Here is a 22,788-nt window from a genome sequence, read left to right as displayed (position 1 = left end):
AACTGAACATTTTTTAATATGGTAAAATTATTAGTAAAGTTGAAAAAGTCCAATTAAGCAAATGTCAACAAATTACTATTGAACATCTAAATGGCTTTGATAAATCAAAATACATCCTTCTCTTTGAGGATTTTAAAAAAGTCACATAACATTAATCAATTTTAAGATGTTTACAAACAAAGTCTTTAATTGCCACAAGAAAAATTAAACAAATGCTGGAAATAATGGAAAGCTGAGTTTATTTCCCAGTAGAACCAACTTTAAGTTGTTTCACAATTTCTTCATTTTTACTATAACACACATTAACTCGTATGCTCAGCAATTTTCTTCCACCCTTTAAAAAACTTACACATAATTTCACATAAAATCAAAATTGTACTACAAAATCTGGATATTCTTGGCTAAATTGATCAAAATCAGCAACTTTCAAACATCATAATTAACATTTTTCACTTTACTTTTACTTTGCCAAATTTAAAACAAAGTGTGTAACTCCTATTCCTAGCATTTAGAGCATCTTTCAGACGTGCATGTCAGAGTTAAAGAACCATCGATAATGCAAAATGCTTTAAAACAGCATTTATAAATTAGCAGCCCCCATACTTCAGATTTTATGACGTTTACATTTTTAGTGGGATATTTTTAACACAAAATATATCTAGAACACCCCAAATGCTTGCATTACTTATCCTGTTATGTTGCTATAGCAACTGGGTTGTAGCGCATACATTTTACAGGAATCATAATTGATCAAATAAATAAAAACTGGTCGCTGTGTGTGACAAATGCCAAAATAATATAATGTTTTTCTGGTTTACATTAAACAGCCTCCTGATTTTGAATAGTTTAAGCTCAGAGATACATGCTACAGTTTGACTGTCGGAGATTCTGAAATAATGAATAAGAGCGAAAGAATAAACAAAAATAAGACCAAGATAACCTTGAAAATATGATGGAGAAATAGTTCACCATCAGCAGTCTATTAGATATTGCCGCAGAGAAACGCATAAGTCCCAGGGTGCAGCTTAATGCCTTTTATGACCTGATATAATTTCATTTATGAGTTCTGCAGATAATTATAGACCGAAAATGTCTTCGGCCCAGCACAAAACAGTCCCACAATGCGATCAGCGTCATGGAAGGATCAAGCCCGTGGAGGAATATGAAACCAAAAATGCAAAGAATGGAATTGGGCTGCTAGCTTTGTACGCCATTTTGGACAGGACAGGATGCCCTGGATTCTGTAGCGGTGGGTTTCTGTATTTATTAGCTTGTTTTGTCAGAAAATATACCGATATCTGTTCAAGTTATAACTTCAGTTTTATTGGTTACGCTTGGAGTTTTTCAGTCTTGGTCAAATCAATTGAAATGTGGCAGAGACTTTATCATTTTGCGCTAAATGCTGAAATGAAACATTTTTAAGAGGGAAACATTTTTTCTGTCAGATTAAAGCTTATTAATCTGACATGACATCACTGCCAAAATTAACTTTTGTGGTAACGGTTCGGTTTTTCTACCAGACCAGCTTTGTTTTATTTTTTCCAGCAGCTCCTGATTCTTCCACCCAGCATGTCGTAGCGGGTAACAATAATAGCAAACTGTGCGATTGTTTTTACGATTACGTAAAATAGCTGGAAACAGGCAAACAGTCATGCCTTGCATGGCCTTCACTCACTCTGCAGGGTTAGAATCCTAATAAAAAACCATGACATAAATAAAAGGATGGGATTTAACATCTGAAGCACCAGGTACGTCCTCCACTGACCGTATGCTGTAGAGCACGTTGCCATTTTTAGAGATGCGTAGGAGCTTGTTGTCTGTAGTGACCTCGTGAAAGTTGGCCCCCTTCTCATTGGCAAAGAACAAGTCAGGTTTCCAGATGGAGTCCAACATGGAGGGGTCGAGATCCAGCGAGTCGTCGGGATACTCGCTGTAAGCCAGCCTGGGGTCGTTCCACTGCTGCCTCAGGAAAATGTTCACTCTGTAGTCCTGCAAGCAGAAGGAAAAGATGATGGACATCAAATGGTTAAAGAGAGGGAGGAAAAACTGGTTTATGGGTAAGAAAAGCTGTAATTTATGAAAAACCGATGTGACATCCACACCCAAGGACAATTTAAAATAACTGCTCATGTTTGTGGATCTTCAAGGACTGGAGTACCCTGACAAAACTGGCAGCAAAATGTGAAGAATGTGCAAATTAGATTTGAAGGCAGTACGCTGTTGCTGTAGGGCTACAACATTATCCACTTTGCTCTGATAATGGTTCTAATCCTAAAACGTTGATCTTCCACCTTGAGTTTAGTCTGAGCTCTGGTTTGTGTTGTTTATCTTAAACTGGAAAACAGCTATTCTGTCAAATGTTGTTTTTCAGCTTACATGAAATGCAATTTTATTCATTATTTGCATAAAATATTTCTTAGCAAAACTATTTATAGTAACTTATTCACATCTAAAGCGTAGTTGGAAATATTTTTGGAAGTATGTGGCGATTTCTCTTGTGATACTTGTGAAGTTGCTGCATTTAAAAGAAGGATCTAGAAAACAATATCTGTAAGGATGCAAGAAAAATATCAGATGAAAGAAAGACAAAATGGGCATAAATAACACAACATAATATCCTCCCGTCTGCTACAAGATCAACATTCTCAGAAGAAATTGATTTGGCAGAAAAATTTAATTTTGCCAAAAGTTACAAAGCACACACCCTTGAAAAGAAGGTTGTAAATGCATCCACAGGGAGATGTTCTCTATAAAACCAGAACAGGAGACGACGAGGGAAAAAGAGGGGAAAAACAGCTTCTTATAGGTCATTGCACTGCTGACTCAAGATGCCACAGCTCCACATGGAATACGGCATCGACAGGAACCAAACGTTGGAGCGACAGAGTGATGGGCAGGATTTCACGCCTGGATGAGGAGGCACTCATGGGTGTTCATCCATATATGTTTGATATTTCACTGATCACTGAGGTGTATCACTTAGGGCTGCAACAGGAATAGTTTCCCAATAAAATACATCATCGCATGACCATTTTATAAGCTTCTTTCCCTTCTGCTGCCTTCTTGATCTTAATTGGCGAAACAACAAAAGAAATACTGACGACGTTGTGCGTCTCTGCTTTGGTTAGAAAGCAGTTACGGGAGGCTGAACCAAAAATAAGGTGGCTGACAGAAATAGAGGCATACACAGCAGACAAGCAGATGGATGTGAGTCCTGGCACTGAAGGTCACAGAGCTGCTGCTTCTTTAGTCTTCCAAACACAGACAGGGAGATAAGACTGTGACAACACGTTGAGGGTTAGATGAATCAGAAAAAGAGGCTGGTTTCTTCTACGGTAGGGCGATAAATGTCAAGCAAAGTTTTAGATAAGATGATACATGTTTGTGTTACTGAAATAGTCAACTATAAAAGTTAGGAATTATGGATGAAAGCACCTCCGGCTATTTAAGCTTGCACATGTTTTATTTTTATTTTTGTCATGCAAAGTCTTTGTACACTTTTGTTCCAAGCAGTCTGAACTTTCTGTAATCTTACAAAGAGCTCTTGGTCAGTGGATTATAAAGGTACTGAAATGAAAATTAGCAGAAAGCAGCCAGAGTCCAAAGCAAAAGTCTGAAAGAACTTAAAAATTGATGAAGATCATTTTAAAATATCACAATGAGGAAACAATAAAGTTTTTACACAAGCTATGTGTACCTAATTTTACAACTAGCTGCCGGTATCCATAACATTTGCTGCACTTCAGATCTATAAATTTAAAGAATTTGCAAAAAAAATTTTAACAGAAAAGCTTGAAAATTAGTCTAATAAATATATTTTACATCAGAAACATTTGCCATAAACTAGTTTTACTGACACAAACAGTGTCATAATATTTTCTGAGGACATCAAACTCTAAAGTCTGTCAAGATCATCTTGAATTGCTCAGAATTTTCAGTTGAACTTTCACCCCCCATCCTTTAGGTGGCAGTATGACGAGTGGCTCAGTGGAGTCAAATAATATAGGATTGTCCACTATGAAATGACCACAATGCATCAAAACAGTACATATTTCCTTTAGCCACTTTGTCATGGTTAGCTTTTTACAAATTCTGATACATTTGTTCCAGTTCCCTTGATTACAAGGATCTAAATGCTATTGAACTACTTAGAGCTCCAGACTGTGAAGAAACAGAGACGTTTATTCTGGAGAATCGCAGGACAAACAAGCGGCTCTGTTCTGGAAATGCCTCTGGATCACCCAGAGGATCTGTGGTGGAGGGAGAGAAATGTTTGACTTTCCCCTCTGAATGGATCGATTTTTACATTTTCCTGCATGCAGAAATTTTAACTGCATTAGGCCTTTGATCAATGCGCCAGCTGTTACTTCATGTCATTTTTTATTAATCCAACATTCGATTAAAGATTTGTTTGGAGGCTTAGAACCAGAGCTGGAATAGGATCGGACGTTTATAATGCCTGCAGTAAAGCACCTCTTTATCCTTTATGAGATCACTTCGGCTACTGCCTCAGAAGACATACGGTAAAGGTTTTTACTTTGTATTTTATTTCCTTTCTTTGTCTCTTTGTTTTGTATGTGTGCAGGGCAGTCGATCCAGCTATAGCATATTAACTGTGGTTCCCTCAGAGCTTTATTGTATAACCCTCCATTCTTCATTCTCTGTTTCACAAAAAGAGTCCAGGTCTCCTCTGTGTGGAATTGGCATTCAGTTTGCCCCTCGATCTCTCTAATTGTCAATTATTCTCGGAATATGGAGCCTGGCTGCTTGGGCTGTCATTAAGCTGTGTGGCGTAGCAGAAAAAAGCCATCGCAGCGACTAGGTACGGCCACGCCAGCAGCCCCAGCAGGTGGCATTTCAAGAAGCAATCAGCCGCTGAGCTGAACATGTGTGCGCCGCAACAGCCTCGGCCAGGCTCCTTCTCTGTTTATCACTGTTTATTACACCAAATATCTCACATGAAACAAATGAGCTCGACCTTTTCTGAATGAGTCACCTTTTTTTCTGCTTGAGAAAGTGACAAATAACCTAAGACACTGCAGAGATGAGGAGTGTGTACTGATGGAGGGAAGAACGAAGGAGAGCTGTGAGCTTATTTCAGCATCATCAGTCACTAAGATGCCTGCAGTTTGATTTCAGCTCAGGAAAAAATAGCTAAGTAGAAATGGCAGCAATAGAGTCACTCGAAACAACAACAAAAAATATTCTTAGTCTTCAAAGAAAGTAGAGAAACACAGAACCTTACTACAGATTTCACTGTTCTTGAACTTTTTCACATTTTGTTATGTTACAACCACAACATTTTGCATGTTTCATTGGAATGTCACTGAATGTGTTCGATCAACAAAAAGAAGGGAAGAAATACCAGATATGGTAAATCACAGAATCTTGCTAAGTATTTTTGTCAAGTTTCTAGTGCAAATATCTTAGTACACTTGAAATATTCAGAACTAGTAACTTTTCAGCTTGATAGAGCAGCTTTAGCAGCATCAGTGACTAAGTGGCAAAATTTGCAGATCCGACCTGCATTATTTTTCAGAACCTAACAGTATCAAGTCTATGCTGGAAAAGTATGCTGCTGTACTTTTCCATACAATGAAATCTCTATTCTCACCCGCTGGTCAACACATTGCACATGTTCGGCTCTGTTTGGAGCCTCATAGATCAGAGGCCTGTCATGGCTGCAGATGGATGAACAGTAAACACGTTGGCTAGAAGTCAGGAAACGAATGGCGCTCCACTCCAAAATTCAAATGAGCAAAAAGTAATTTGGCATTCTAATGAGGGGAAAGTAATATTAGTGAAAAATGGCTGATTTCATGCTGGAGTTTGGCTTTAGACAGAGCTGATGACTCATTTGAGTAATCGGGTTATTAAAAATGTTATTGACACTGAGGCAGATCTGTATTAAACGCGTCCATCTAAGGATGTGACATAAGGCCATTGGACTGTTAAAATACATAGTAAAATTATCCCCCATTGGAATGCTGCTGCAGAGCCATTAGCAGAAGAATTGCTGTACTTACACAATACCAAACTCATTTCAGCATGCATTAAACTCAGGCAGTAAACCACGCATGAAGGACTACAATCCTCCTCTTCTTCTTTTCCGTGTGCTTCCTTCGACAACAACAACTGCAGAAAAATCTGCAGCCATATTCTAATTCCACGCCTGTCATAACATCCTGCCGGCTTCCTGGAGTCTGCTCAGGTAGGAAGAGGAGGATATGGAGCTTCGCACATTATGGTAGCACATCTGCTCAGGTACGACAGCGAGGCAGAAATTTGCCTTTTTTTTCTGTTTGGCCTCAGATGGAGCCACAGTTTGCACAGTAGGATGTCAAGTAAATTTACAGAGCAAACTTTTCTCTGGATCACTATGGGATTTTAATAAATGAGAAGCCTGGTCATTCAGTAAACACTGACACAGTTAACCTGGATTATTACCTACAGGTAATAATCTCTTAATGAAATTATCAGTTTGGGTTCAACGTTTGTGACAACAAAGCTACCATTATCCAAGTTCATGATTTATTTTATTTAATTGTGTGATTTATAGTTTGTATATTTTTTGCACCTTTAGGTTTTTTTCATGTTAAGATTTTTTTATAATCTCTAAAAAAAACATATAAAATGTTCTTGATTTTGCAGACATACAAGAAAAGAAAACATAATATAGTTACATTTTGGGCTTAAAGTTTTATGATTGTTTGATTACAGATATTTTATTTTTTTTGTTTTATTTTTTATCAATTAATAATAGCAAATAAAAATCTCAAGATTTAAATAAGAAAATATATTAACAAAATAACAAATAAAAACATATTTATTTCCATATGCTTGCTTGGAACAGTTATAAATCTTATTCCATGTTAAAATTTTATATTCGCTGATTTTTAATAAAATGTTGTGTAAAGCTTCTTACTTTTTGAAGGTAGATGGCATTTAAAAATATTTGGTAATGCTAAATATATTTTAACGTCTGGACTTCAAACATGTCTTATTGTTAATGCCACAGTAAATTAGTCCTAAAAATCTATTTTTTGATGAATTCAAACAATTATTGGTTTAATATGAGCTTTGCATTCCTTTTACTGCAACATTTTTATTATTTTACAGTATTTCCAAAATGTTTTGTTCTACAAAAATGTCCAAGTTTTTTTTTTTTTTTTATCTTTTTGTAAATTAAACACACAGGGATGTTTGATGTTCTCCACATAAAGAGTCGTAACACACACATGATGTTTGAATGGGGAGAAGAAAGCAGAAGAGGTGGAAGAAGAAGGATGAGACAGAGTGAAGAAGCAGTGGGAGTGCTGAAGCAGAAATGAAGCCGTGTTGCGTCGGTACTTCAACAAGCACTGCGCTATTCTACTGAATCCATCGATCACTGTTCTTCACCGGCAGCACCGCCGCGTGTGTGTCCTTTAACTCTGAGAGGACCAATGTTAAGAGGACAGTTTTTACACTGCAGTTTCTACTTAAACTGGCCTTCAGCTTCAGGCCAAACTCTGGTTTAGCGTGGGAGTTTAGAAAGATGATCAAAGGTTATCATTTTAAAAGCCAGTCTCCAGTTTGCTTTGAATGTTTTTATCTGTAGCTCATTTGCCGATATCTTCCATGAACAAATCAATGCTTCCAAAACCATTCCCGTCTCTCTTTAGCTTCTGTGTGTGTTTAGGGTCCTGATATATTTAAAATTTCCCAAAGCGCAGAAATTCAAGGATGCATATTTCAAAAAGTGCTTTTTGAACAGGTGATAAGGGAAAGAAAGAGGCTGCATTACCAGTGGTTCAGTGGTTGGCAGCCAGTCAGAACAGCTAACAAGCAAATCACTTTTAGATGGACAGATATTATCACTCAAACTGAATAGTGGATTCAGTTTGCAATTGTTGCTTGTGATGTACAATTATGGCTATAAATAATTTCAGCATTTAAAAGGCTTTTATAGATTTTTAACCTCCTTTCTTAAAGATGGCTGCTAAGTTTCAATCTGAGACAAGATCTGAAGGTATATTTAAAAGAACGTGTGGTAAAAGTGCTGCTGATCTCTGAATCAAAAGTATTTTTTCACATAAATTCTGTTCTGCTGTTGCTTGTCTTTCATTTGTGCAACACTTCATCTCTGTTGCTCCAGATTTTCTAGCAATATCAAGGGACTACTCGAATGCAATATATAATAGCATATATACATACTCTTCCATGTGATATGCATTAAAACTCTGCTTTACAACAATATTTCTAGACACTTATTTTACTTTCTTTTTTATATTTATTGTACCTGCTTAATATCCATCTTTTTGACTAAGATCAGCAAAAGGCATGAGGACTTTGTTGATGATAGGAGAGAAAATGACAAAAGCCTGTGTAATTCCTAATCTTACTGTCAAACCAACTGTCAACAGGAGTTTTATGAATATGTGACTATTTGAATGTAGACTGTTATGAACCTAACTCAATATTTACACAATTACATTAAACCTACCTGCATAGGAATGGGTCTTGTCTGCAAAGAGCCTTGAATTGACATCTGTTGCAATTTGGCACTTTGTGCATAAGCTAAATTAAATTGAGTTAAATTTTAAAGAGATTCTTTGAATATTTCTGTGTTAATCCAACCTGACAGAACTAGAACCCCAAAATTTATGTGAACGGAGAAGGAGTTGTCACGAGCTCAGAATCCCTGCAGAGCGTTTATTCAGCTGAAAGATTTACTGCTTTCATTGGAAAAGTGTAGAAATTTCTCAGGATTCAGGCGGGTGACAGTGGCTTGTATTTGCAAACCAACACACACAGCATATCTGCTCTGAGCCTTGTTGCTCAGTGAACGTTGATGCTTCTGTTATATTTATACTAATGGATTTCCTGTGTAATGAACTGGTGTAAATTTTCCCTTCATTGCTTGTAAAAAGACACGCCAGCTCTGCAGTCGCTGCGTTGTTATGCTAATGGTGGCGGCAGTGATGCGCTCGTTCAAATGAAATGAAATGTGGGCCCAGTGAGGCGGGGAAACATCCAAACACTGAGGGGTCAGAAGCCTTTTAATTTTTCAAAATGTTGTAAAAATGCAACCTCGGATGCACTGAATATCAACACAGCCTTCATTTTAATTAACTTCATTTTTCAAGTGAAAATTACCAGAGCTGAGACGAGGCTCTGGTGAGATGTGACTGTCTCCATTACGGGCCTAAGCATCCAAATCCACACACAGACACCAGTGACAAGTTTGAAAATCTTTGCTTTAAGGCTGTGTTGCTAAGTGGAAGTGATAATAAATAAGCTTACCATTGTTGTTTCAGCAATGGAGCCAAAACTGTTGATAAAAATGTTGCAGGTTACGTTGACAGGGGGACCTGCAGAAATGACACAAAGTGAAAAAGAAAATAAGAAGTGAGACTAAATGCAGGTTTATATGTATTAGTTGATTGTTTTTCTCTACACAAATGTTCATTTGGAGAATAATCATTGAACAAGCCATTAAGAGGGCTTTGCTTTGGTCTTTATTAGGTATCATTTATACTGATGATCATAAGAAAACCAGGAGGTTCAGTTCAGCACAGAGCCACTGTTCATTTTTCTCCCACATTTTAATGCCCTGAGTTGATTTGTAACAATTTTGGAAATGGTTTTAAAACTTAAGTATATTATTCTGACTGAAATTTGAAAATGAAAGGAAAATAAAATAATGATTTAGTCATGAAACATTTGATTGTTTTAAAGTGAAGCACAGTGCCTCAAAAAAATGTACCAAAAACAAAACAAGAGGTTAGAAGTGAAGATTGAAGTTTGACTCAAAATAATAGAAAAAGTAACAAATTTCTTCAAGACCAAAAAGCAAGAACACTTAACATTTTGCTGTGTATGTCTTCAAACAGATAAACATGATTCAATTAATCAGTTTCAATTGATTAGAAAAGTTGATTGCAGTATTTCCTGTACTTTAAAAACCTCACACATTTGTTATCCTACTAGATTATTTGCAGAAATAACCTCTGTTGCTGCAGTACTGAAAACATACAAGCAACACAGACCAAAAATCTCAGAGGAACATTTCTGACAACTTGCTTAAATGCAAATAGAGGTAGATAGTAGGTAGTACCTAATAAAATGGCCTGCAAGTGTACATGTATATTTTATTAATTCATTTCATTTGGTTTATTTTTTTCTGCACAGCAGATTTTATTCTCTTCAGTGTATGTTTGCCTTCTGGTGTTGAGGTGTGAAGATGTCTCTTTAAGAAAAACATTCATGTGTGATCATAAACAGAGACAGCATCAATGATAAAAGCGGAGGTCAGTTGACAACAGACTGCAGGAAGTAAACAAAACTAAAGTAGCTGTCTGACATTATAAGAGCAGACTCAAATAATGGCTGAATGAACAAGTCAAAACCTCCAAACAGGCCTGACAACATCAAAACATTTGCCTGCTGAGAGCTGGGTGACTTGTAAACACTTCAGAACAAATAGGGAAACTACTGGCGACAAAATAAGTTTCAAACAAAATGTGAAACTACAACTGTTCGAAAACAGTGTCGGTTCAAAAATAGTTCAGTTACTTTCTTCTCTCAGAGATCAAATGAGACTCTAAAGGTAGTTTACAGATGAGCGAGTTACAGTGACGGTAAGCAGAAAATCAACACACTTCACTGAATCATTGGATTTCCAAGTTGAACAAACACAAACAGGATTACCTGGTGGACCAGAGCTGCAGAGAGGAACATGGAGGTTGACTCCAAAGAAATATTACTGTTCAGTTTTAATACCAAGCTTAAGATAGCAAAACTGATCACTCATCATTTTAAAGATAAAACCAATGAACAACAGATTTTCATATGGCAGATTTTATATAATCATTTTCTTAGCAGAGGTTTGGTTTTTCACATTTCCCTAAGAAAACTTTAACAGAAGACTGAAAACCAGCAGTTCAACATAAAACATTAAACTGTTTCATGTTGAAAATTATCTTTAATATTACAATTTGAACATTATAATAGCTTTTTACGAATTCTGTTTCAGCAGGTTAAGGTAAAACATAAAAGTGACAATAGGAACAAAGAGCAGTGATGTTGTTTCACTACAAGATGAAGACAGTTGGTATGAATCTCAGGGTTCTTTCTATTACTCTACATAATCGTTTATGTCTTATTTTATTTCGGTTTTGAACTATCAGCGTTATAATTCATTCCCCTTCTCTTATCAAATGTGTTTGATTCCAGGTTTTTTGTCAGCAATCAACAAAACAAACATGGTACAGTCAATACTTAAAGTTTAGAAATAAATGTACAAAGGGTTTTTTTGTTTTTTAAGGGTAGAATGTTTAATTTGTACCATTAACAACCCCTGTTTTCTTCTCTTTTGCCTAAATAGGACTTGAATGTTTCTCTGCTCTTTTACTCTGTTATTTCTTTCTACTTCCTAATCTATAGGCACTGGACTGACAGCAAGCGTCTCTTTTAACTTTAGAAAAGATAACAAAATAAGATGCAAAAACAATCAACATGACTGTAGAGGTGTAAATTCATCCATGCAAAAATCTAAAATAAGGAAAATCTGTTGCAGTTATTTACTTTCAAAGTGAAGGAATACACAGAAATCAGATTTAACAAACGGTTACAGCTTGCAACCATAGTTTTAATGTGCACTTCTGTTTCAAAGAGTTTCCAGATTGCTTTAGTGGTTCCTGTAGTTTTAAACACTGATAATTTGGTGCCATTAAAACTCTGTTAACTTTTTCCTAAAAAATGGTGATTTGCTTTCTTGGAGCTGACAAAAACAATTCCAGATGCCATCTGGTCAAAGAGGAGCTACACTGTTGCTGTGTGTGCTTAGTATGATGCAGGATCTCAGTCTCCTGGGAAGTAAACTCCTGCATCTATGTGATATGGTTGCATTGTTTCAGAAGTCTTTGGGTTTTACTCTATAACATGTCAGCATGTCTGGAAAATGACTTTGCTTTAAGTGTCACTTTCACAGATCTGAAAAGAGAAAACAGTTTAGAAAGCCACAAACTATGTTGTAAAAGCCACAGAAGTTTTTCTGCTAAACAACATTACCAACCTAAATTGTTTGCATAAACAAAGACTATATAAAATCCTGATCATGCACCATTCTCCTAAAAGAAGACTTGTTTAATCTACTAATGAGACATTGAGTAGTTTTTAAATCAAAAGTGATGTATAACAGTCTATTCAGCTGATATAATGTATCTAAGTGTGAATAGCAAGGAGAGATACAACTTTGCCAGCTTGTCTTCACATTGATGTGCTTTATATTTATTTTATACCTTGTGAGGTAAAAATGTGGCTTTGCATGACAAAATTTAATGTTTAATGAGTGAACAGGCTGCATCACTGTCATCCTCTGATACACGATGATGTAACTTAAGGTCAGACTATGCCTCTTGCAAACACGCACCCACACACACACACTTGCAAAACATGGACACAGAGTTTGTGTTTAACGTCCCTGACTCAACGCAATGTCTAATTCCACTTGCCGGGGGCTGGCTGCGAATGAAGGAAGGGGTCTGGATTATTTTGATGGCCAATTACTCTTCCTGTCACAGTCAGTCGAACGCTCGAGGCCAAGGGGGAGAAATATCATGTCAGAGTCATTCACAGGCACACACACACACACACAGACAGAAACACAACTCTGGTTAAGGCATGGAGTAGGTTTTAGAAGTATGGTTAAAAGAGGAAATAAATCATTAAAGTTTGCCTGAGGCATTCATTCTTCATGTGAGTTATATGTACAGCATCCAATTAGAAAGCAGATATTACTTACATGATAGTGAGATGGTATAATGATAAAGTTACAGAGATGAATTGAAGCAAGATGAAATGAAATTCACAGAGTTTGTTTCAAGTTGTGCAACAGAAACTTGTTGAGCAAAATGTTTACGCAACACAAAACTGACTGAATGTAATTAAAGTGAGTAGGTAGAAAATATGAACAAAATGACAATTGTTTATTGAATTATCTTAAACTTCCCTTTATGTATTAGGAAGAAACCAAATTCAAAATGAACTATAGACTTGAATTGCACTTATTTTTTTGAATTGGTTCAAAATTACATTTGTAAAGAATTTGTTTGAAACTGCAGTTATTTTTAAGTAAATGTGATTACACTAAAAAGATATTTTGAAACTGACTCAAGCATTAAGGACAGAAAGCATTTGGCCTGAAATTGATTGTGAACTAATTTAATTTGTAGAGCAAGTGCATCTTTGCATTGCATATTTGTAAATTGTTTTCTACTTCTTTTTCCACAAATCCAAAATTACAACATCAACAGTGAATTACAGTTTATACAAACTTAGTTTCTGACAGAAAATCGACCCTTTACTCCGATGAAATTTCAACCACCCCACAAATTTGACCGACTGAAAAGAGAAACAGAATGGGAGTAAATACACTTCAAGACAAATGGACTTCAGATAAATAACATCCCCTGCTGAGGCACCTGACTGTGTCTGTCTGATGTATGAAGCCTGCACAAACCTGGTGAGTAAAATCTCTGATATGTCTGAGTGTTTATCCATGAAACCACCTGTTATTACATTATCAGAGTGTTTTCTCTCAGAAGGGCTCTGCAGGCCTAACTCAAGTCCCTCGCACCCTGGCTTTGTTCAAAATCCCTTCATCAAGGTCCTTTCACTCTGCGGCAGGAGGGAGGTGAGTAGAGCGACGTCATGATTTGTCTTTCCTTGACGTTTGTTGAAGTGCATGATGCAAAACAAAAACTACAACAAGAGATGAGGGGAAGCTTAAAACGCATCTTCTTATTTTCTGCCACAAGAGTTCATTTAATACCGATCAAGTAAAGGGCAGAAGGAGAGAGATTCACTCTGTTTTATAGCTTTTTCAATAAAACAGAAGATGGGATGCAGCAGAAAAAGACAGAAAGAGAAAGCAGACACAGCTCATTAACTGTCATGGAGGACAAGCTGGCAGTGAGTCACAGGCTTCTGTAGCTCTGCTCTTATGTTAGCCTCAGAGTGTGTGAGCTGACGAACACGTCTGTGCTTCCATGATCCTTTATTACATAACACCCGGTTTGAATGAAACACAGATTTCATTCACTTGGATTTGCACACTAAGTTTATGTTTTTTCATATGTGTCACAAATGATAATGCAGAGAAGCTTGTTTTTTGAGTCTGATGCATTTTTGTGGGATAAACATATTTGTGGTCTAAAAACGTCTGATAATGACGTAGTTCAGAGTCCATGATTTGCAACAACTTTCCTCGTAAATCTGTAAATTGTAAATTGCTTAGATTACTTTTTTGTCATAAAAAAACCTTACATTTTCATACCAGGTCAAACAACACATTAACATCATGTTAAAGTAAAAAAAAAAAAACACAAAAAAAAACAGAACACTCATTTTCTGAACACATCAGTGTAAGAATAGTTTTTACATTGTTTTCACTTTTATACATAGTCAACAAGCTCAGACTTTGTGCAAATACCTTTAAATAATAGGTAATGTTTTTATTTCGATAGTGAAATATTTAGTTTACCAGCTAAATATGACTGGAAATGAACAACCAAAATTAAAAACTAGGTCTTTAAAAACTCCAGCTTTTGAATCGTTTCATGTCACATCTTTATCATTGTTTTCTCTCCTCATTTTTTGTCCTACACTGAATATTAAAATAAAGAATAAACCATTATAAATGCATACTAGCTAAATATTTAGTAATTTTGTAGCTGGTTCAGAGTTAAATATAGACTTTTAGTTGGTAAAGAAAATAATTAGCTTCCAAATTAAATATTTAGTTTGGAACTGCAAAATTTACAATGGATTGGAAAACATGGTGAAAATATAACTGAGAAAAGAAAACCCACTTTTCCCTCTTTGAAAAGCTAAATAACCCAAATCATTGCTGCTAATTTTTGACTGAGTGATTTTACAAATGCCACCCCGTAAGATGTGATTCTAGTGCAATGATTCAGTTCGACTAGAAATATATAAATATAGACTTAATCTGTTTACCATTTACAAAATGACTCATATGAATAAACAGTGTTATTTAATTAACTAAGCTGAAGCAATAAATGGAAAATGTGTGATACAAATCTTTACATCTGCATGTTATATGATTAACTTTACAATCGAATAGATTTTTTTACATTGAAATCTCCATTGATGTTTTTAATTGCTCCCCTAAAGTTGTGGGTCTTTTATTGCAAAAAACTCATAAATCAGCTTTTGCAAGCCTGAAAAATACCAACTCTGTGTGTTAGATAAAAAGCTCAATCTCTGATGGAATTTCATTCGTCCATTCTTGCGGAGGGTCATTATCCCAGGCTCAGCGCACACCAATTGTGCATTTGGGGGAAAGTGAAGCTTGACAGACCTGCCTTTCTAATTTAATGTTGCTGAGTTATGATTGGACAGTCACTGTCTGGGGAGTAGAGTTTAACTTAGAATAAAACCACGATGTGTGTTTGCATCCAGTTGGTGGAGGGACAAAAACATTGGCATCTTTTTGACTTTTTGTACATAACCCCAAAAGGTCCTACTAGGTTTTACTTTGTAACTACAAGTGCTTGCAACTAACAGTCACCAGACATTCTTGTTTGAAAGTAAAGACATATTGCATGTACTGTGAGCACATAATATTTAAACCATTAGAAGTTTTCATAACCATTGAACTTTTTATGATTTTTCACATTTATGCCACAAACTTTAATGTTTTAAGAGAAAATTTATGTGATAGAGAAAACATAAAAAGTCCGTAACTGCAATTTGTAAGTAGGTAAATACAATCTACCTGCAAGAGAGAATCCGCTGATAGAATAAATAGTCATGAACTCTCAGTTTTTGGGGAGGTTTCTGAGAGAAAATTAAACTGTTAGTCTTTCTTCTTTCGACTTCATCATTGTGCACTGGTGTGTGTTGGTTCATTACGTTCGGTGGTAGTGAAGTGACAAAATTTGTAAAAATTTCTAGGGGCATGAATACTTTTCAATGTGTGAGGATCACACCGGCTCCATCAATAAGCAGACTCACATAATAAATGTGACTACAGAGACACACATTCTGCAAGCACATACAGATGTGGAGATGCCCTGAGGCATACAGTAAACACACTGTTTCATGCACATCCATGCTTTTTACATGCCTCGTTACTTTTTCACCTTCTGCAGCTGATATGATTTAGCCTGTTACACACACATTTATGCTTTTCTTTACTTCAATCCAACAAATGTAACATCCACCATCTAAGGCTTTTCGAGAACATTCAACCAAATGGAAACAAAAGTAGTTGTGTGGTTCTTAACATCAACGTCACAAATAAATGTATCTGATCAATGTGAGGTGAACAGGTCTCAGGCTATTTTAAATCAAATGTCCTGTAACTAACACACTCACACACACATCCACACACACACACCTCACAATGGGCAGAACAATCAAAGCTCGTCCTGCTAGCGAATAAATTCCCCTAAATTCTTGAATTCTTCTTCTTCTTCTTCAGCTGAGCTCCACTTTCATTAAAAACAAGTGACAACAGCAGTAAAGCAGGATGAAACAAACGGCTCGGCTCGGCACTTCTGCTAACAACATCCACCGAAGCCACTTTTACCGCAGAGTCGCTGTAAACGGCCCCTGAGCTCGCTGGCGCCAGGTGGGTCTGGGATTTTCCTCAATGCAATATCTATATACAAAAGCCCTGGGAATAATATGTACAAATGCGTCTTATGAAAAATACCCTGTAGGCGTCCCACAGAGAGAATTTATGATAGAAAAAAAATAACAAAAACATGCATATCATAAAATTAAATGTTTTATTCTAAAATGTTTGCAGTTGATTTAATGTTTTCTATGCTGATTTGGTTGTCCTAAGTTTTTGAACAAGAGTTTGATGTTTTTATTAACACTGTTGGAAACATAGAAATGTACAATTATTGATCCCTGGTTGACGTGTGTAAAAATCTATAAACTCTTGTTGCAGCAATATAGTCTCAAATTGAAATATTAAGGGAAAAATTTACATTATTTAGGTATATTTGTTCTGGGGAAAAATCTGTATAAGAAAATAATTCTTTTAACAAACAAAAAACACGAAGTAAAACTCTGGTGAAATTTGTATGAAATTTGGTCATCAATTGGTCTTTCACTGGAATAATTACCAACCCATATGACCAAATGAGCCCAGAAATTATTAGAAATAAACTAAAAAGAAGGGAACAGAAGGAAGGACACATGACAGAGAGAGATTTTATAAAAAGGAATGAGTGAAATATCTCTTTTTATGCTCTAAACTTGGTAAATATAGATGAGTAATTTCTGCCCTGCAAGCTTGGCAGAGATTATTCTTTAAAATGTAAATATTTCTTTATTTATTTCCCACTGAACTCATGTTAAAGTTTGTACTTTTCTAAATGTGACAGGATGAGATTACGCTGCAGCAATGCGATGAATTTTAAGCTTTTTATACATCTTACCCTGGAGTCCAAACAAATGTGTCTGTATGGCCAAATTCCAATGACTGTTTTCTCATACACTGTATTTATTTCCATTTGCATATATTATTTTATGCTTAAAAATATAAATAAAAGGTTGAAGTTTCTTGTGGTCTTATTACATAATGTTTTAAAACAATCCTAGACCAACCAGGAATTCAAAATCTTAAAAATAGTAGCAATCTTTTATTAAATCTTTACATTAGGAATTATTATAAATAAACTCATTCATGTCCCATTTGACTATCTCCATAGTCTTATTTATCTGTGTTTATGCTTTAAAAGACTGTATATCAGTGAATAAATAAAAGCTTTTCTTTCCTTAATGACTCTTTTCTTTTCACTGCTTGTTGTTTCAATCCTCAGACGGTTTTCAACAGAGATGCTCAGACAAAGGAAGGCTGAATTTTTTAATGGATTATGTGTAGTGTAGGAGAACAGTGAGGTTTTTTTCCCCTGTAGTGAAGATTTTATCCTCAGTGTGATTCCTGAAGAGACAATCCTTGAGCTGTCCCCGGGGACATGATTTGAGGCCCTGGGACAGTTTTACTGTTATCTCTTCATCAACACAACCAGAAATTAGTTTTTTTTTGACAAAACCCTCAAATACTTGTCTTGTCTCTGTTTCATATTAATGCTTTCTGTTTGTGACTACACTCCTGATACTGGGCTGCGTTTTGGATTAATGCATTCACTTCCCTGCAGGTTATTCCATCTCTACCAAATGCCATATGTTAGAATTATACGGCAGGTGGGAAAAACAGCAGGGGGCGTTGGTTGGTGCAGTGGTGATTCCTCAGGCCAGCTGATAACCCATGCAACTTATGTGATTACATCTTGCAGGACATTTGTTTTTTGCATTTTGGAGCATCTCAATTTTAAAATACCGGAGTCAATAGTTCCCAGCAGTAACTGGGAGCATCCATCTGAGGTTAGCATTCAGCTAAACAGTCTTCAGGTACTTACTAATTACCTTTTCAGTATCTCTACACTATTGTCAACCAATGAATTATGTTAAGGACAGAAATAAACTACTATATTTAATTTTATGTAAGTAGTTTGTGGAAATAGCGCATGATGAAAGAAGGCAAACTTTGCATCAATTCAAGCTGGACCAAAGGGTTCATTTATCAGCTACAATGGTTGAATCTGTGAAAAATGTAAAAACAAACATTAACAAAAATGGATCTGTGGCTTCTAATCTTTTATGTAACCAAGACTGACTTGACATTAGACGTGATATTCAAACCAATTGAATTATTTATAAATCAGACTTATAAACAACAAATTGTTAAAGTAATGCACATTAAGATAATAAGCATAAGTAAAAATAGGAAAAATCAGACATAAAACAATAATAACCAACATAACTTGTGCAATAGAATGAGCCACCCATATTGTGGTGAGTTTTATTTGGTACTCTGTGGTCACAACCAAAGAACCTCTAACAAATATCAAACCGTGTCATAAATAAAAAAAAAACATATATCATGACTGCTGTGATAAAGAATGAAAAGATGGAAATATGGCTGTTTAAACAGATATAAGTCATGTTTGGGCAACAAAAGCTGGGTTGGTTTCTTATGATATGAGAACGTAATCTTGATGTGAAAAAACGTTACAGTGAAGCTAAAATCAACCCAGAGAGAGAATGTGAAGACATAAATGCTCCAGAACTTTTATCTGTACATCTGTACTTTTTGTACTATTAAGCTCTTTGCTAACAACACAGCACACATACTGTTTATGTTTCATCAACTTGATGTCAGAGCTGAAACGGTCCTTCCACCACTGCACCAATTCTAAACTCAGATGTATTTATTGCTGGCGACAGATCTGTCCCCAGAGGCTCATCCAAACCCACATCCTCCGATCCCCTCATCATCCGCGCGCCGTATTCGGGGACCAATTAACTGGTCAACAAAACAGCTTTTTGTGCTGACATCTTCATTTTACACTAACTCGTCACTGCGGCAAACCCAAACCACCGAATGGAACTAATGAAGCAGCAGAAATCAAACACACCTCGTGTTTTCAGGAGTGTAGGTGGTGTGGTGGAGTGGGTTCCATTATCGTGTCTTCAGTGGGTTGTAAAACATAGATATTTCGAGAAATTGTTGCTTTCTGTATGTCTCCTGACACCCAATTTAAGCTTCTCTAAGTGGCACTCATGCCCAGAGAGCTGAAGTTGAATTTATTGCCTTCAACAAATGAGTTAAGCAAAGGAGAAGAAAGCAGAGGAGGAAAAAGAAAAGTCAAAAGCTACAAATTAAATGAATAAGAAGCTAAATTACATCGGACTGCCTCTTTTGCAACTGAGCTGCCCTCAGCAAAAACTTTTACAATGGCTGTAAGACATTAAATATTTATAAGGTGTAGCATATATGGTTTGGGGAAGGTAGTTTTACTTTTATTGAACTAATATATATTCCCTACACATGCTCACAGAAGAACAAACATGGCTGAGGAAGAAAGATTTTGAAAATGTATAAAAAGACAAAACCAGGGGGTTATTTTATATTTTTCTATTCCTTTTGCTGTTTTGTCATGATGTCCAGTGGAGGTGATAATTTTTTTATTATCAACCATGCATGAACATTGGAGCAAAATACCAGATCCATGTGGGAAAAAAAAAAAAAACTTCTGACATGAGGGTGAAACAGTGAAATAATTAACATTTTATCAAACGCTGAAAGTTTTACATTCCTAAAAGTTTTTTTGGCTCAGGTTTGAAAAAAATAGCCAAATGTCATGAAACTAGATTTTAGAGAAAAAATTCTTGAGGTTCTTTTAAGATTACTGGATATTTTATAAATTTTGTAACTGTTTTTATTCACGTTCAGCTCCAGGTTTTTAACAACATTTTAGCTGAATATATTCTAAACTGCTAAAATTATGGATTAAAAGTTTTTATTCTATGTCCAAATATTTAGAAGTAATCAGTCGATATGTTAAACATAAAGTCCTAAAATATCTTGGACTATATTTAATGAAAATAACTGGCTTTGTTTTATGAGTGTTGCTAAACTAGAATTTTCAGATTCATTACACCAAGAGTGATATATTTGGGATTACAATCAGTGAAAACCCCTAATTTAGTTTGAATATTAAGTAATTCAATAGCTGATACAGAACATTTACTGAGAAGTTGGGACTTCCTTTCTATTAATCTTCCTTTCCATTAGTTTTATGCCGATGTGGTGTGACGAGGAGCACTCTGAGCCCAGAGAGGCTTTCAGATCCGGAAACAAACTAATAATTAATTTGTGATTGTCTTATCTGTGCACTAAACATATCTAAATTTATTTAGAAAAGCAACAGAAAATAATTGTCATCCAATCAGAATTCAAGCAGCTCAGGTAGACAATTAATTAAAGTATTTTGCTGAGGACCTTCATCCAAGCTTAGGTTAAGTTAGTTCGTAAGAGAGTGTAGAGTTTCTTAACATCAGCATTCAGATATGAATGTGAGAGTAAAGTTTATTTTAGCTATGCCATTTTCCTATTAACTTTTAATAAAAACTTGGAGTACCTTGTTAAAGGAACTGTGGCGCTAGCTTTTTTTCTGTCATATAGATACATTTATGTAGTAATTTTCATTTTTTTATGGGTTCATAAAAAATAAAAAACTTATTTTTTATTGATTTTTAACCAAATGATGCCTGCTGACTGTGTTGCTTTTGTTGTTGCAAAGAACATTTAGCACAACCATTGACTATTATCAAGTTTTTATTTATTAATGCTGTCATTAAAGCAACAAAATCATTTCTTATGTTAAATTATGTCTGAGGTAGTTGTACTTTTTAATATTAAAGAGGGAAGAGGGTCAGCGGGTCACGGTATATGAACCATGCATCATAATTCACACAAAGCCTGGTTCTGCTGGAGGTTTGGAGGATTGTTGTTGCTAAAAGGAAATCATGGCTCTCTTCTGTCAGAGAGGCTTGCTGAGGATGAAGGATGGCTGCAAAGTGAATGACTCACTGCAACCAGCTGGACCTTTTTACACAGATAACTTTTTACTAGTGGGCATTTAATGAACAACTGTTGGGATAAATTAGACTGATTTAAATTGAACTTCAAACAAATGGGTTTCCATGAATCTGAACATGTTGTCTTGTAATTTCCTTTGAGATTGAATTTGTTGTGAATTGGTGTTGAGAAACACTCTGGCTGGTTAAGTTGCGAAGTCAAACACTCCACCAAAGTTGCTGGGCAATGACAATGAAACATTAGTCTTTTTGTGTTTCCTTCAGTCTCAATATCTGAAGGAGATGATTATTAATTATTGCCCATTATTAATTTTAGGATTTCTAAAACCTGAGAAGGAAAAAAAAAAAACAGAAAACCTTAGCCAAGGGTAGTTTTTTAAAAAAAAGCTTGAAATCATGAGTTTATTTAAAAAAGCACCAATATCAAAATGTGGCTTATTTTGATATCCAACACTATTATTGCTGCTATAATTCCCAACCCACTATTTTTTTTTAAATATAAATAAGAAATAAACCACATAGCTGATATATCATGCATCCCTGGGTTTAAAACAATATTTATTACTTTGGCTCTCTGCAAAAATGATGACAGTGTAGAGAAAAATAAGCCTCCAGGATGCATGAAAATGCTGAAAAGCTGCCAACTATCAAAGTCCAGTCTGACTCCTGATGTCACATTTAAACAATATTTCAACAAGACTTGATTTTCTTTCTCTGTTTGCTGTAAAAGTAAGTTGACCAGTTGTAAAAGTGCTGTCTGGAACTTTCTATAATGCAGATTTTGTTACCTCTCTTTTCACTGCATCTCTCTTCATTTCCACAGAGAGTTCCTATTTTTTTCCATGCATAAAAACTGAAAGTGCCTGGCTCTTCGAACAGAATCTCCTTTTCCTTAAAACAAGCTGGTAAACACTGCAGCTGATGAGCAGCAAAGGAAAACCACTCCCTGTCGCACTTTAATTGGATTGGGGAGATGAAGAATAGTTGTTTCTCCACCCGTCATATTCAGCCATCCATCATCACTACTTCCACTGAGTGAACTTTAGGAAAAAACTTCATCTTGTTCCCTAGTGAAGTAGTAGAAATGCCATTATGATGTGCTTTCCTCCCTCTTCGTGTCTTTTTGCAATAATGCTTCTTTCTCCTCTCTTTTTTTGTCCCTTTTTTTCCTGTCTCTTGTAACTCTGCCTTCCCTTCTCATTCATATTCTCTCTTGCAGCCAGAGGGTGTTCAGGTTTCATTATGGGATGAAATGTATTCAAAGTGGGAGGAAGGCAGAAAGAGGAGAGGATGGAGAGATGGATGGATGGATGGCAG

General features: G+C 35.8%; 1 protein-coding gene across 1 annotated transcript in view; it reads right to left on the bottom strand.

Moving 5' to 3' along the window:
• glra1 (glycine receptor, alpha 1) overlaps nucleotides 1-22,788 on the bottom strand; it is a 118,865-nt gene that overhangs the window by 34,722 nt on the left and 61,355 nt on the right. Inside the window, exons 7-8 of the mRNA XM_044127358.1 lie at nucleotides 9,286-9,353; nucleotides 1,766-1,989 (exon numbers count right to left, since the gene is read on the bottom strand). Coding sequence (XP_043983293.1) covers nucleotides 1,766-1,989; nucleotides 9,286-9,353 — 292 coding nt within the window. The remainder of the gene's footprint in view (nucleotides 1-1,765; nucleotides 1,990-9,285; nucleotides 9,354-22,788) is intronic.

This window comes from Gambusia affinis, linkage group LG09 (assembly GCF_019740435.1).
Source record: "Gambusia affinis linkage group LG09, SWU_Gaff_1.0, whole genome shotgun sequence".
NCBI lineage: Eukaryota > Metazoa > Chordata > Actinopteri > Cyprinodontiformes > Poeciliidae > Gambusia > Gambusia affinis.
Note: the sequence above shows the minus strand (reverse complement) of the source record. Positions and strands in the feature narration are given on the sequence as shown.